This window comes from Eptatretus burgeri, chromosome 15 (assembly GCF_056783735.1).
Source record: "Eptatretus burgeri isolate ZD-2024b chromosome 15, Ebu_testis_v1, whole genome shotgun sequence".
NCBI lineage: Eukaryota > Metazoa > Chordata > Myxini > Myxiniformes > Myxinidae > Eptatretus > Eptatretus burgeri.
Window position 1 is genome coordinate 64,823,759 of NC_140975.1, and position 15,053 is coordinate 64,838,811.

At 39.1% G+C, this 15,053-nt stretch overlaps 1 protein-coding gene across 5 annotated transcripts in view; it reads right to left on the minus strand.

The window, feature by feature from the left end:
- LOC147012353 (spectrin beta chain, non-erythrocytic 1-like) overlaps nucleotides 1-15,053 on the minus strand; it is a 330,873-nt gene that overhangs the window by 44,663 nt on the left and 271,157 nt on the right. For all 5 annotated transcript variants that reach the window (XM_085856438.1, XM_085856436.1, XM_085856437.1 and 2 more), the window contains 5 exons: nucleotides 3,867-4,064; nucleotides 3,411-3,749; nucleotides 726-928; nucleotides 343-433; nucleotides 4-150 (listed from right to left, as the gene is read on the minus strand). In XM_085856438.1, the coding sequence (XP_085712564.1) occupies nucleotides 4-150; nucleotides 343-433; nucleotides 726-928; nucleotides 3,411-3,749; nucleotides 3,867-4,064 (978 nt within the window). The remainder of the gene's footprint in view (nucleotides 1-3; nucleotides 151-342; nucleotides 434-725; nucleotides 929-3,410; nucleotides 3,750-3,866; nucleotides 4,065-15,053) is intronic.

Genomic DNA, 15,053 nt, shown 5'->3' on the forward strand with positions numbered 1-15,053 from the left:
TACGTCGTCTACTTTGTCCAACCATTCCTTGTTGGAGCTCATCTCTGCTGTAAAGGCCTGGTGCTTCTGCCACTTGCTGTGGAGATCTCGGGCCTCATCGTATGACATGTCCTGAGCTGTAAGCATCTTCTCATCGATCCAAAGTTTGAGCTAACCACACAAATACAAACATTTTTACAACTGCAAGGAATATTAGGCTCGTTAGTCATGATGGCAAGATTAATAGTCGTGCACTCACTTGTATTGTAATGAAATTTCACAAGACTTTTAGATCTGGAAAAGAATGAATGATGTGTGTGAATATATCAAAGTTTGCTCCATTTATAGAAGTCTTACACTTACATCCTGGCAGTGTTGGAGGAATGTTTGCAAAGTTTTGTTGTCCTTGAATTGAGTCAACGCATCCTTTGCAGCGGCACGGTTCCTTGTGTGCCTATATGGGATGACAAGAAGCAAAGGATGACTTAAAAGACAATTTTGCCCAGAGGAGTGACTCAACCTTCAAAGTAAGTACTTTTTTCGATGTTGTATGAAAAAAAAAAAACAGCTCACCAGTCGACTTTGTGTATAAACTCTCATCAATAGCTACAAATCATACTTAAACAAACAACTATTCTATTTGGTTCTTAATGAGCTGGAATGCTGTGTATATGTTGGTTAATATAGAGTGAAAACACATCCATGATACATTGCATGACATGTCCTTGGGTATGCAGTCCTCACACCTCTCATCAATGGAGTCTATGGTCTCCTGAATTTTGTTGCTATTGGGATTTTGTTCGGCAATGAGCGTCCTCCCACTGTCCATGACGCTGATGATCTTCTCTTCATTGGTGTCCATGGTTTTCAAAAACCCTTCATGTTTCTTTATAGCTACTTCCGCTACTTCCAAAGTCTTTGGCATCTCAACACGACCCAGCACATACTCCTGTAATGACATGTGGTTGCGAGTTTTTGAAAACACTGGGCATTGTGCTTGTGGTTTCCATTTGAACACTTGTCAAATGAACAAATATTCCGATACCATTTATTGTCGAGATTTGTCAATATTATTTCCTAAAGACCTGGTTAATATAATGCAAGGAAATTGCATAAAAAATAGGAAAAGGAAAATTTGCATCATGTGTGTAAACCTGCCACTATTTGGTGTTTAGCACCTCTGTGAGCCGAGACTCTGGTCTTTAAACAAATGGAACCCAACAACCCTTATAACATATTACAAGCTCCGCAATGACCACACTTGGAAAGACACAACCATGCATACATACCAAGTGAGCACTTTGGAGGAGGGGGTTTCTTTATAGGAGAGTTTATATTTTCCTGAGAGGTTTATATTTGAGGAGGAGTGAGGGCAGAGGAAACTGGAAAAGCAACAAAAACAAGCGTAGATGATTGGGATTATATATGTATCCAAGCACACCGAGTACGACTTGCATAATCATGCCAGTTGTGAATAACTGTCTATTCCATATGTACTTGACTAATTATCCCCACGCTTTTTGAAAAAAACGGGGGCATATTGTAATTGGCTCCGTCTTTCTGCCTGTCCATCACACCATCTCCTAAACAGTTGTGCAGAAATTCACCAAACTTGGTAGTTATGATCACCACATGGAAAGAAGGTGCAGAGCAGTGTCATTTTGGCCCTGTCCCCTGGGGCAGGGTCAAAAGGTCAAATAGTGAAAAATGCAATTACGGACACATTTTAAAACATTTTCCAATGAAATTTTGTATATGCAATCAACATTTGGAGATGCATTAAATATGCAACGCTTTTTTTTTTATTTATTTATTTTTTTTTTTTTTAGAATTTACCCCTGTGTTCATGCCCTGGGGTGTATTCTGATAAATCTGTGACTTTGGGTCACAGTGATCCAAATGGGAAAAAATGTTTGACTCAAAAATTTGATGTTTGGTCAATCCTGGTGGAACTTTTTGTGGAGGTTATGTTTTCACCCATGTCTGTCTGTCTGTGTGTGATCGAGACATCTCAAAGTTGTGGACGGATTTGGACAAAATTTGGTGGAGAGGTTGGATGTGTGACAAGGATGAATTTATTATATTTTGGTGAAGATCCAGATCGAGACACGATCATTTTTTTTTAATGATTCTTCACCATTGAGAGATGGAACCAAAATCGATATATAGCATGATCTCTCAAAAAGTTGTGGATGAGTTATGACAAAACTTGGTGGTTGAGTTGGTTAGGTGGCAAGAACAAGTTGATTCGATTTTAGGTCAGGTCCGGATCCAGATCCGGGCTATCAGTAGGGTACAAAACATCAACTGTTCAACCTGGTGGAGGTGTGCGCTCTACCAAGTGCTGTTCTAGTCTTAAGGCTGTGTTCCTGCTCCTGAATATTCCCTCCTTCTCCCAATCACTCCCATCCTTCCTCACACCCGGCTCAATATTTCCTCAAAACGAACCCATCCAGCTCAGAACCATTCGCTCTGAATTCACCTTACAACCAAGGATATTGATCAATAGTGCACACACACACACTTCACTTTTAGTAACAGATGAGTCTTGTTTTAAATTTGTATCATAAATATCAGTGCAAAAGTACTGTACAGTATCTAAAGATTATTACCCTGCACTGGCGAAGCGAAAGGCAGGGTTAAGCAATTAGTAGTGTAAGTACGTATGTCGTAAGTGTCTGCATTTTGTTAAGAGCGTATATTGAAAAGCGTTCAGCGGAGGAAATTGAAACTTTACCACATGTTACATGACCATGTGATATAGCAGTCACTCTTTTGAGGTCAACATAGGCCAAAAGGCAATATGGGCCAATTGTTTAAAATCCTCAATTTTCATCCGATTGACTTGAAATTTGAACAGGATTTTCATTAAAATGACCATCACGTGTTACATGGTCTGGCCTCCATATTGGATCGAAGGGAAAATCTTTGAAAATCTTCGAAGGAGAAACCGCATAACCGATTAATGCAAAACTTAACTTATTGATTGACTACCCATGGGAAATATGGTTTGATAAGGATGACGTCATCGGTCACATGGTCTGGCATCCATATTGGATAAAATAAAAAAACCTTTAAAAAAACAAAAGAGTTAGCTCGCATCAGGTCTTCTCAAGACTGCGCAGGGTAGGTATTTTATGAATACCATCAAGTTTAAAATTCAATCGATACTAACAAGTGAAAAATATAATATCTCACAACAATAGTTAAAATGAAAGCAAAAGAACACACATTTAATTTGTAGTTTTTATGCTCCAGCAGTGAGTTATTCCAAAATCATTTTCCTGAACTACCCACTGCAGAATCGCCCCATTAGGAAAATGTTTCTTTTGAAACCCAATGCTTTTTATTTGACAGTAGAGATCAAAATCATGAAAGCAATACAATGTAGACCTATATTAAAAAAGTGAGATATTGAGAAATGTTATCACCTGGTTGCTGAGGATCCCTTCAGCTTGGTGAGCATCATGAATGAAGCTTGTATAGGCATGGGTCTGTGACAGCATCCTGTGTTGGTTGTCCCACATCTTATTTAGATCATCCCAACCTGAATCCAGAGCTTGCAACCGCTGTTGTAGGAACATATACTGCGGGTCTGTTTGGTCTTGAGTCACAACTTTTCCCATGTCTTGTATATGGTGGAAATCATCCTGTGAATTGTCTATCTCATTCTTTATGGCCTCGTGCTGACGGAGGAGCATCTCCATCTCGTCCGGAGAGACTTGCAGGTCCTCAGAGGCAATGTCTCTCTGTGTTTTAGAAAGCCATGCCTAGAAAATGTGTGTGAGGTGTGAAAGAGAAGGGAATTGCATCATATAGAATGTAAAAGAAAAGTGGAAGAACCAGATTAATTGTCGATTCAGATTCAATTTAGATAAATTTTAAACCTGGAAATCATCCACATCCTGTAGGAACTTTTGAAGCTTTGTAGCCTCTCCCAATGACTCCTCACGATTCCTCAGTGTCTCCTTCAGCTCCGCCCAGGCCTCCTGAATGTCCTCCAGTTGCGCTATTATCTCAGCAGCCTGATCTGGATGTTTCATGGCCAGTCCTTCAGCCTCGGCCTGCAGGTCACTGAGTTTGCTCTGCATACACAAAAGAACCAATAAACATGCTCTCAAAGTGTTGTACAGAGTAAAAAGGAAATTTAGATGCAAGAAAAGCCATAGGACCCAATCATTTCATGCTGAATGCCACAAAGACCTTCGTTAGAGAGACATTATAGAGATATCAGATAACATGTGCGATGCTTAATTTCATCATGGAACTTCTATATAGTCGCTCATTTGTTTTGAAAACTGTTGATGGGCAGATCAGCCGACCATACCCTTTGAAAAATGGTGTTGCCCAAGGGTCTGTGCTTGCGCTGACACTCCACAATGTAAACACTCACAATATCCCTCAAACGAATGTGAATCGCGATATGTATGCTGATTATATCGCTTTGGTGGTTCCGGGCTCTTCTTTCAAGTAAGTCGAGAAATTGTTGACTAACACATGCAAATGATGATGATCTACCTTTAAACCTGGTGCCTCAAGCTCAGCATTGGCAAGACGGTGAGTTCTGTTTTTCACTTATGAAATTATGATGCCAAGTGCAAACTGGCCATATCTGCTCATATTGAACTGATAAAGTTTGAGGTCAGTCCTACCTACCTCAGAGTATGTCTTGACAGGAGCTGGATCTTCAAGCTGCACAGGCTAACCTCAGCATGAAAGTAAACTCCAGAATTGCTCTCATACGTAGCTAGGCTGGCAGATACGGAATGGGGTACATCTCCCCCATGTTTTATGCACCACTGTGCTTGCCCTTGCTTATGCTCCTGCTGAATACTGCTCAGTCATTTGGGGAATAAGTACAAACGTATCTCAAGTGGATGTTGCTCTCAACGAGTCTATGTGAATTGTATCAGGCTGCATAAAAGCTACCCCAACATCTCATCAACCAGCGTTATCCGGTATATAACCACCTGACATTCATTGCGCATAGGCCATGTGTTCAACATTGAACAAAAATCAGCCGACTTACATCATCTTATACATGATTGTATTCATGAGAGATGAACGTCTACATGTCTCAAGTCTCATCATCCACTGGCCAATGCAGGCCAACCTCTGATTAACCTCCGCCATCGAAGATGGATGGAGGTTACTGTTTTCACCCCTTTCTGTTTGTTTGTTACTTACGAAATCTAAAGATTTCGTAAGTATATTGATGACTTCCGTTTCTGTTTGTTTGTTTGTTTGTTTGTTTGTTTGTAGGCACGATAACTCGAGAACGGAAGAAGCTACCAATGTCAAATTACACCACGTGATTCAGGAGGGTGATGGCTAGTGCTTATTAGATTTTGGTCAAAATCGGTCAAAGGTCAAGGTCACAGTGAGGTCAAATATTCGATTTTTGATGGTTTTGTTACAGATAACTCGAGAACGGAAGAAGCTACCAATGTCAAATTACACCACGTGATTCAGGAGGGTGATGGCCAGTGCTGATTAGATTTTGGTCAAAATCGGTCAAAGGTCAAGGTCACAGTGAGGTCAAACATCCAAAACATTCGATTTTTGATGGTTTGGTACAGAATCATCATAGAAACTTCTGGTTTCCGTCGCTACTTTCTCCAGAGACAGCTTTTATTAGACAAGGTCAGAGGTCAAGTTGACGATTTCTTAAGTACCAGTCTATGACTGCTTGTTTGTTTGATTGATTGTTTGTGAACCAGTATTACGGAAAAACTCCTCGACGGATTTCGACGAAACTTGGTGGGGGGGTTAGGTCTGGTCGAAGGATCATGCCATTAGATTTTGGACTTGGTCCAAAATCCAATATGGCCGCTATGGCGGCCAATTTGAAAAAATATTTGAATTTTATTTTTTTGCATTTCTACATGTTTTAAGTGATTTCCAACCCCCCCCCCCCCAAAAAAAAATGTTAGAGAAAAAAAATTTTTTGCAACTTTTTTTCCAACAAAATTTCGATTTCTTTTTTTTTGCATTTCTACATGTTTTAAGTGATTTCCAACCCCCCCAAAAAAAAAAATTGGTAGAGAAAAAAGAATTTTCAATTTTTTTTTCAACAAAATTTCGATTTTTTTTTTTGCATTTCTACATGTTATAAGTGATATCCAACAAAAAACATGCCAAAATTATAATTGCGGCTGATTTTGGAACTTCAGGTGGATATACTCACGTAAAATCAATTTCTGTCTCAAGGAATCTAGTTATGACGAATGAATTGAGTATGTAAAAGTTAAAAGTAAAAGGGAAAGTTGCAAACTATAACTCTGTGAGCACTGTTGATGTCAAATTGAATGAATAGGATATCAGGTTCACTTGAGTGACCGAGCAGTATTGGCGGCGGAGGTTTTGCACTCTACCGAATGCTCCCCCTCTAGTTGATTCTGATTTTCTTACTGCTGATTGCAACAAGCATAGTCTTTGGACCAAATGATTTGCCACAGATCAATCTCGCAGTTCGGCCACCGGGCTGGGACTTACCGCAACCATGTTCACTCAGGATCAGGGAGGTTTGCCTACAACAAGTACAAAATGGGATTTGCTACCCCCCCCCCCCCCTAATGCGATTGCGGAGCAACACAGCCTGTCAACCATATTATCTATCAATGCACTCTCTGTAAACCTCCAAATGGTTTACAATCACTTTGCAACATTGATCAACAAACAATAGAATATTTATCACATCAAAATTGGTGATCGGCAACATACAAATGATGATGATGAGATAACACTTGCAGCAACACAAGTTAGAAATTGCCAGAAGGACGATTTAAAAAGTCTTGTTCTTTCTTTTTACTTTTCAAAAGAGTTAAAAGTCCGAGCCTTTTATTATATAAACAGATGCTGCACCACTAAAGTTGTTACATAGAATGTGAGCAGGTCAGCAGAGAACATGCTGTCTGATTAGACCAATTACATGCTATCCATATTTAATCACCTACATAGTTGTTTTGTATATGCACTGACTTACAAAGAGGAAAGCTATGCAGTGACTCCTACTTATGCTTCAACAATTCTGTTGTTTTTCTCTCCAACAAACCAATGCCTCTCACCTTGCAGAGAGTTGTGCAGAATAGTATATGGTCAGATTAACAGAGAAGTCTTCCAAATAGTGAAACAGTTGTACTTTATAAATGCAGGCAACACCACTACCTCTGCTATAAGTTATTGGATGATTAAAAAAAACAAACATTATATCAAGGGGGAAATAAAAAGAACAAGAAGCCAAATGACTAATTGTAAAAATCCAGAAAAATCCAGGCAGCAAGATATAGATTGCTCAGCAGGTGGGAGAAAGTATGCACATGGTGTAGAGGTATTGGGGAGCAGGATCATTTCAAGGTTAGTGGTGAGACTGCTGAAAGGCAAAGGACAGAGGCACAAGTCCAGCCAAACCACAGTGTTGTACACAAATATGTGGATCTGTATTACTCTTTGTCTCAAACTAATGAGTGCTAAACACAAAGAGAGCTTGGTATGGTAGTGGTTACGCACCAAGGTTTGGTAGTGAATAAATGTACCAAGGTTTGGTAGTGGTTATGTACCAAGGTTTAGGAGTGGATAAATGTACCATGGTTTGATAGTGGTTATGTACCAAGGTTTAGTAGTGGATAAATGTATCAAGGTTTGGTAGTGGTTATATACCAAGATTTGGTAGTGGATAAATGTACCAAGGCTTGGTAGCGGTTATGTACCAACATTTGGTAGTGAATAAATGTACCAAGCTTTGGTAGTGGTTATGTACCAAGGTTTGCCAGCAGATATACACTAATATTTGTAGTGGTTATCTGCTGTTTGGTAGGGGTTGTGTACCAAGGGTTGGTAGATGCTATGTACCAAAGGCTGTGAGTGGTTATGTAGCAAGGTTTGGTAGTGGTTATGTACCAAGCTAAGGGACGTACAACTTGCTATGTGATGGGCCATTCTTATTGTCCATGCTGCACTTTCATGATTCCGGCAAGTAAGATTAGTTTCCTTGCCCATGACACAACATTAAAGTAAGCTAACATTGCATCGCTAACCCGGATATTTTCCCCTCAGAACAAAATGCAAAATCAACTTCAAGTTAATATAATGTATGAAGATGATGTAACAATGGAGGACCACAGGATGCGCAATAAATAATGTAAAATATACAGTAATGTAGTATCCTCCCCAATGAGACAGGATTAAAGTATATAAACTAATTTCAATTGCATTACACTCTCTTTACAGTACCATTGTTCTATTACAGTTGAAGGTGAATGAATTGTTGACAAAGAGAAACAAATAAAGCAGAGAAAGATACTCCTGAGATCTTACATAATATTATATATTCATTCGACTCTAATGAGCCTTTAATGAGGCAGGACATGATTTCTTTTTCTGCCTATTCCTTTTGAGGTTTTCTGTCCTTCATAGGCACTTGCACCATAAATGTTTGGCATGGTACTCGTTCGGTAAAGCTGTATTTATGTTTGAATATTGTTTCAGCTTCCATTGTCATTATTTGGTGTCTTTGATTTTGGTTGAGTTGTTCTCTTGCTGTGTCTCTCTCTCTAATGATTAGAGAGATTGCATTTGGGTCTTCTTATGATTAGAGAGAGACACAGGAAGAGAACAACTCAACCAAAATCAAAGACACCAAATAATGACAATGGAAGCTGAAAGACTATTCAAACATAAATGCAGCTTTACTGCATGAGTACCATGCCAAACATTTATGGTGCAAGTGCCTATGAAGGACAAAAAACCTCAAAAGGAAACGGCAGAAAAAGAAATCATGAAGAAAAGGAAACAAAAGAATGGACAAATGCAGTGTTCTCTAAAAATGGACATGCAGAAACACCTTATTTCCATGGTTACCCTCACCGAAGGAGAGGGTATTGCATTTGGGTCTGTTTGTCAATCTGTCTGTTTGTTTGTCCACACAGAACTTTAGCATTTTTCTCCACTAACGCTTGTCAGATTGAGACAAAATTTACACCAGAGAAGTGACTGTTCATGTAAAATATTTGATTGATAATTATGACATCATAGGTCACGTGGTATGGTAGCCATGTTGGCAAAATGGAAAAACTTTGGACCTGTGTATCTCTGAAACCACACCAAGGAAAAAATTGAAACTTGACACATGGCAATACTCCTCATGGGAAATAAGCATAATTTATTTATGATGTCATAAGTTCCTTCATTATGATGTCATAATTGCATATGTAGAATGCTACATCTAATCAGTATGAAAAATTTTGAGAGTCATCTTGGGATAAAATGGTCCACAGAAAAAAAAAACATTTGATGATGTCATCGGTCACCTGATTCGGCAATCATATTTTTCTTTAACATAAAAACCTTCAAAAATCTCATGCGAAATGGCTGAACAGATTGAGGCAAAACTTTACAGGTATGCCTGCCTATCCATGAGGAACAAAAGGTTCACACATATGACGTCATAGGTCACATGGTTTGGCAGCCATATTGGATTTACCCAAAAACCTATAAAAATCTTTTTCTCCAGACAGGCAGGACAGATCGAGGGGAAACTTCACATAAATATTCCTTAAGCCATGGATGGACGAGTTTGTTTAGGAGTAATTGATATGTCATATGGTTTGGCAGCCACATTGGATTGAAGAAAAATATGAAATAATGCTTTCTCTGGAACTGCTGAATCAATTGATGTGAAACTTCACAATTATGATCTCGTATTGATGGGGAAATGCATGTTTTAAGTTTGATTTTCAACTTGATTGGACACATAGTCTTGCACCCAGAATTATTTAATGTTTTTGATCTGGGTACTTTTTGATTTTTTGGGATTTCTTTTTTTGAATGAGGCTCACTTGGCTGTGCCTGGGTGGGTTTGAGGGTAGGGGAGTAGCAGCTGAAATGTGAATCTGATCCAGACTTCATATTTGCTTTTTGCTTGTTTGAGTTCCTTCTGATTATGCCAATGCAGGACTGTACCTATTTGGTCTTCCATTTCATTTGAATTGAATTTATTTTAATCCCATTCTAAATTCAATTGAATAATAATAAAAAATTTCATGTGTCAGGGTCAGGTGGCCAATCAAAGTGGGGTTGCATCAAAGTGGGACGTCTTGGTACCCGGTCATCACTGGCAGCAGTTATAAAGTGGCAGTTCTAATTATGTCTCTAATTAATTACGCAATACACAAACGCCACACAAAATACACCACACAAAACTACACAAACACCACACAAAACAAGTTCTGGTGAGGGTCTCTAATCTCTGATTGCTCTTTTTCTTGTTCCATTTTAATTTGAATAAGAGTGTAGAGCATGAAACCGAAAGAGTCCTGCAGGGTGGTTTCACTTTATTGAAATACAAAGATCAGCTTATCTGGAAATATTGAAGGCCAAGTTATCCATATATATATATATATATATATATATATATATATATATATATATATATATATATATATATATATATATATATATATATATATATATATATATATATATATATATAATTGCCATCTGACTGACTGCTGAAAAGGCAATGGCAAACTGCTCAGCATAACCCCTTGCTACGAGACTGTGCCAGCAGCACTGATGCTCTGTCCGTGGAGTATGTACATAATACTGTCTGACCCCAACATTAATGGGGGATACGTTCCTGAAAAATGCCGCGAATGTTGAATCGGCGAATGTCAGGGATTGTTTGAATGGGAAAGAGGGAGATAGGTTCCCGGCGATTTGTGATTCATCATTGAAAATCAAAAATCCAGTGAAAAACCATGACTATGCCTGCAGAAAACCACAACAATGCTCAAAAAAAAAATAACTGTGAATACACCCGTAAAATTTCCACGAATACGTGAAGCACAGAGCCACAAATGTGGAAGCAGGTCACATTTTATTGCTCTGTTGACCAGATTACGAATCAGTGCAATCTTGTACCTGGTGGGACTATAAGCATCCCATCTCGTATACTGTCCAGTAAATGTTGGTTTGTGGTATACTGTAGTACTGAACATGCTCGACAACTTCTCCACTAACATATCCAGAAAGGGGAGTACACCCAAGCATTCCATCTCTGAGGTGAATTGCAAGGATGGATGAAGAGTCTTCAAGTGTTCCAGGAAGATTTCACGACTTGAAGTAGACTTGAAAACAGCAAAGATGTCGTCGACATACTGCTAGTAAATATTTGGGACTGAAATTGCAGATTGTAAATGGGTAAAAGCACGTTGTTCATGATAGTCAACAAAGATGTCTGCTCGGACAGGGCCAAACGGGGATGCCATAGCTACGCTATCAATATGAGCAAACATAGAGTCGTTAAAATTGAATTCCACCCCTCGTGTAGTCGTATTCATCAGTTCAACAAAGATGGGTTCAGGGATCAGTGGCATCAAGAGATCCTCATGATAGAGGAGCTGTGCACTGATCTCTATGACTTCCGTCAATGGAACATTAGTGAAGAGGTTTGTAATAGCAAAAGAGCACATGTTGGGATTCTCACACATTTGTGTGACAGAACGTATGGCATCAGCAAAGCTGAAGGAATCCTTGATGATATGCACAGAGAGCCTGTTGAAAGCTGGCTACAATACTTTGCATAACCATTTCGCTAGTTCGTGCTGAGCATAGCCAGTCATTGAGAGGATCGGACATAAAGGCACAGCATCTTTATGCATCTTCGGCAAACCATACATTCTTGGCCTTTGTGAACCAACTGGTCACACTCTGTCATGGGCTTCTTTCGAGAGTTTACCTTGTTTGCAGAGCTGAAGCAGTCTCTTTGCCATCAGGCTCTCCAAATGAGCTGTATTGTCATGCTGTGATGCACTTCCCAAATATTAAAATTTAGTGTCATCATTCAGAACTGCAGACATCTTTTTGACATTGTCATTCTTGTTCAGAATGACGACGCCAGTGTCTTTATCTGGTCTGCAAATCTGTATGTCTGGGGTGGACCAGAGACCACATATAGCCGAGAGGCACTCATGTTGCATGTTGAAATCAGAGATTGTTTTGAATTCCACAACATGTGTAGGCAAGATCAGTCTTCATTGCCTCATCTGCCTCGGGTGTGTCTTTGACTTAATCCATGTGTGTTGCTACATTGCAGCCGTTGACGAAAAAGTGGAACAAAATGCGCAGAAGAAGCGTGACCATATGATCGGCTGCCTGAAACAGAAATGATTTGGTTTCTTGATTAGTAATCCCAGACTCGTGCTCAATTTGTCAGACTACAACCTGTCTGAGATTGAAGAGTTTGCTCTATCCCATAGTTTTAACTCTCCAACAAGGCCATTAAATGGGAAGAGATATTTGCTGAACTGGAATATAAGACCCATCGCTTTGCTGACGGAAATACCAATCTTTGCTGTGATGGCTAATCAATAAGACAAGAAGAAAAAGGATTCCTGGGAGTGTGGGGATAACCAGCGTCGCAAGTTGGCGTTTGAAGTTTCAACATGTGCCCATGGATCCATTTGAAAAAAAAAAGAATTTCAGTCTTTTTGCATCACCAACCTTCCCAGAAGTTCCCTGAATCCACTGTAGTTGGACTTATTGAAATCCGTTAATCCATTCTCAAGTTATAACATGACAAACAGACAGACAGACAGACAGAGTTCCTTTTATAATATAAACACAACCACTTATCCCTCTCACGACAAAGATGTCTTATCCACCAAGTTTATTACAATTATTAACAAACCTAAACCATACTGAAATATCAGCTTTTTTGTTTTTTCCTTTCTCACCTGTGTTGCAAGTAGAGTGACCTGCTTTGTGACGCTTTAAAAAGCGTGTATAATCGGAAATGGTGTTTGATAGGGTGATATTAAAATGGCATTGTTGAAAAAAAGTATTGAATATAGTGGCGTTTGAATGTAATTGATATGTGAAATGGGATTGAATGGGACTTGGCATTATTACAAGTGAAGAAAAAGATGTAGGAGGAAGAACATGAGAAATGCGATTGAATAAGTGAAGAAGAAGATTAAGGGGTAAGTGTTTTTGTTTTAATGTATGTAAAATGTTTAAAGAAAAAATATCGAATATAGCATGCATTTTCTGAATCTAATCGATATGAGAAATGGGGTTGAATGAGACTCACCAGTATTATAAGTGAAGAAGAAGATGAAGAAGGAACAAAGAGAAATGTGATTGAATAAGTGAAGAAGAAAATGAAGGGGCAAGAGTTTTTGTTTTTATGTAAAATGTAAAAAGAAAAAGTATTGAATATAGCAAGCATTTTCTGAATCCAATCAAGAGAACAAACAGGATTGAATGAGACACGGGAATTTGATGTAAATATTCAGTGTGCAGATATCGCGGTAGGGGAGCTGGTAACCTTAGCAACCCAGTTCCATTCCACCAGCGAAGATTTCCAATCTGTGTTTGTTGTACCTCCGAAGTACTGCTTGGGAGTGAGGGTGATATAATGAAGGCTTGACTGGGAAACAAATTTAGGCTTGTTTTGGGCCTACTGCCTGACAGAAGATCACCAAAGTTCTTTCCATGCCAACCAAACACCGACAGGCACCGATCCCTCTCCACGCTTGGGAGTGAGAGTGATATAATGAAAGCTTGACTGGGAAACAAATTTAGGCTTGTTTTGGGCCTACTGCCTGACGGAACATCACCAAAATTCTTTCCATGCCAACCAAACACTGACAGGCACCGATCCCTCTCCACGTTGCTTCTGCATATATATATATATATATATATATATATATATATATATATATATATATATATATATATATATATATATATATATATATATATACATACAGTCATGCGCCACTTAACGACGGGGTTACGTTCTGAGAAATGCGTCATTAACCGATGTCATCGTTGTGCGAACATCATATTTTAAAAAAATTTTTCGTTTTCGTTTTCGAACATCGTACTTACACAAACCTGGACACCTCGGCTATATGGTATAGGCGATTTCTCCTCGGCTACAAACCTGTACAGCATGTTACTGTACTGAATACTGTTGGCAATTGCAACACACATCCAAGAGAGACGGAAGACGCGTTAGTTTTACCTTTGTGCTGTTCCTGACGGCCATGGGTGTTGTTAGCGGCAGCTTACAATCTCCTCGCCTCGATTATAGAAAGGTGAATAAATAGCGTTTGGATTTTATAAATACGTAATCATTGCATCGATGTTATAACTTATAAATGAAGAAACGAGCACCTGTCAATTGTGATATATATTTTCGGAACAGTGCGATTGTTTCAACAACATAAAAAGCTTCAAGAAAAAAAATTTGCGTTTTAATTTCGACTGAAACAACAACGATTTATTCGCGGAATTCTTCAATTCAAAAGTAATTTACTTGCTGGAAGGTAAACTTGCAAACATTGGTTCAGTTTGAAAGCCGATTTCCTTGAATCCCGATTTAGTACGACCCTGCTTTTTTCGCGATGACATTTTATGGACCTCAACGATCGCATTATAACGGGGCCACACTGTCGTTGTTTATTATCATTATGAAGTATTATGTACTGTACATAATTGTATGTGCTATTTTTATATGACTGGCAAGTGGCAGCGCTACATCGGCTACATCACTCTGCGATAGGAATTTTTCAGCTCCAGATCCGTCGTTCGTAAATGCAATCACCGTCGTATATGCGATTATGGGACCACCATCGTATATGCGATCTGTCATTGCCCGAAACGTCGTTATGCGGCGCATCACCGGTCATGCGACACTTAACAATGGGGATACATTCTGAGAAATGCGTCGTTAAGCGGTCGTCATTGTGCGAACATCACAGTGTACTTACACAAACCTAGATGGTATAGCCGACTACACACCTCGGCTATATGGTATAGCCTAATGCTCCTCGGCTACAAACCTGTACAACATGTTACTGTACTGAATACTGCAGGTAATTGCAACACACATCCAAGATTGACGGAAGATGCGGTAGTTTTACCTTTGTGCTGTTCATGACAGCTATGTTTGTTGTTAGTGGCTGCTTACAATCTTCTCTCGCATCGATTTTAGAACGGTGAATAAATAGCGTTTGGATTTTATAAATAATCATTGCATCGATGTTATAATTTACAAATGAAGAAAC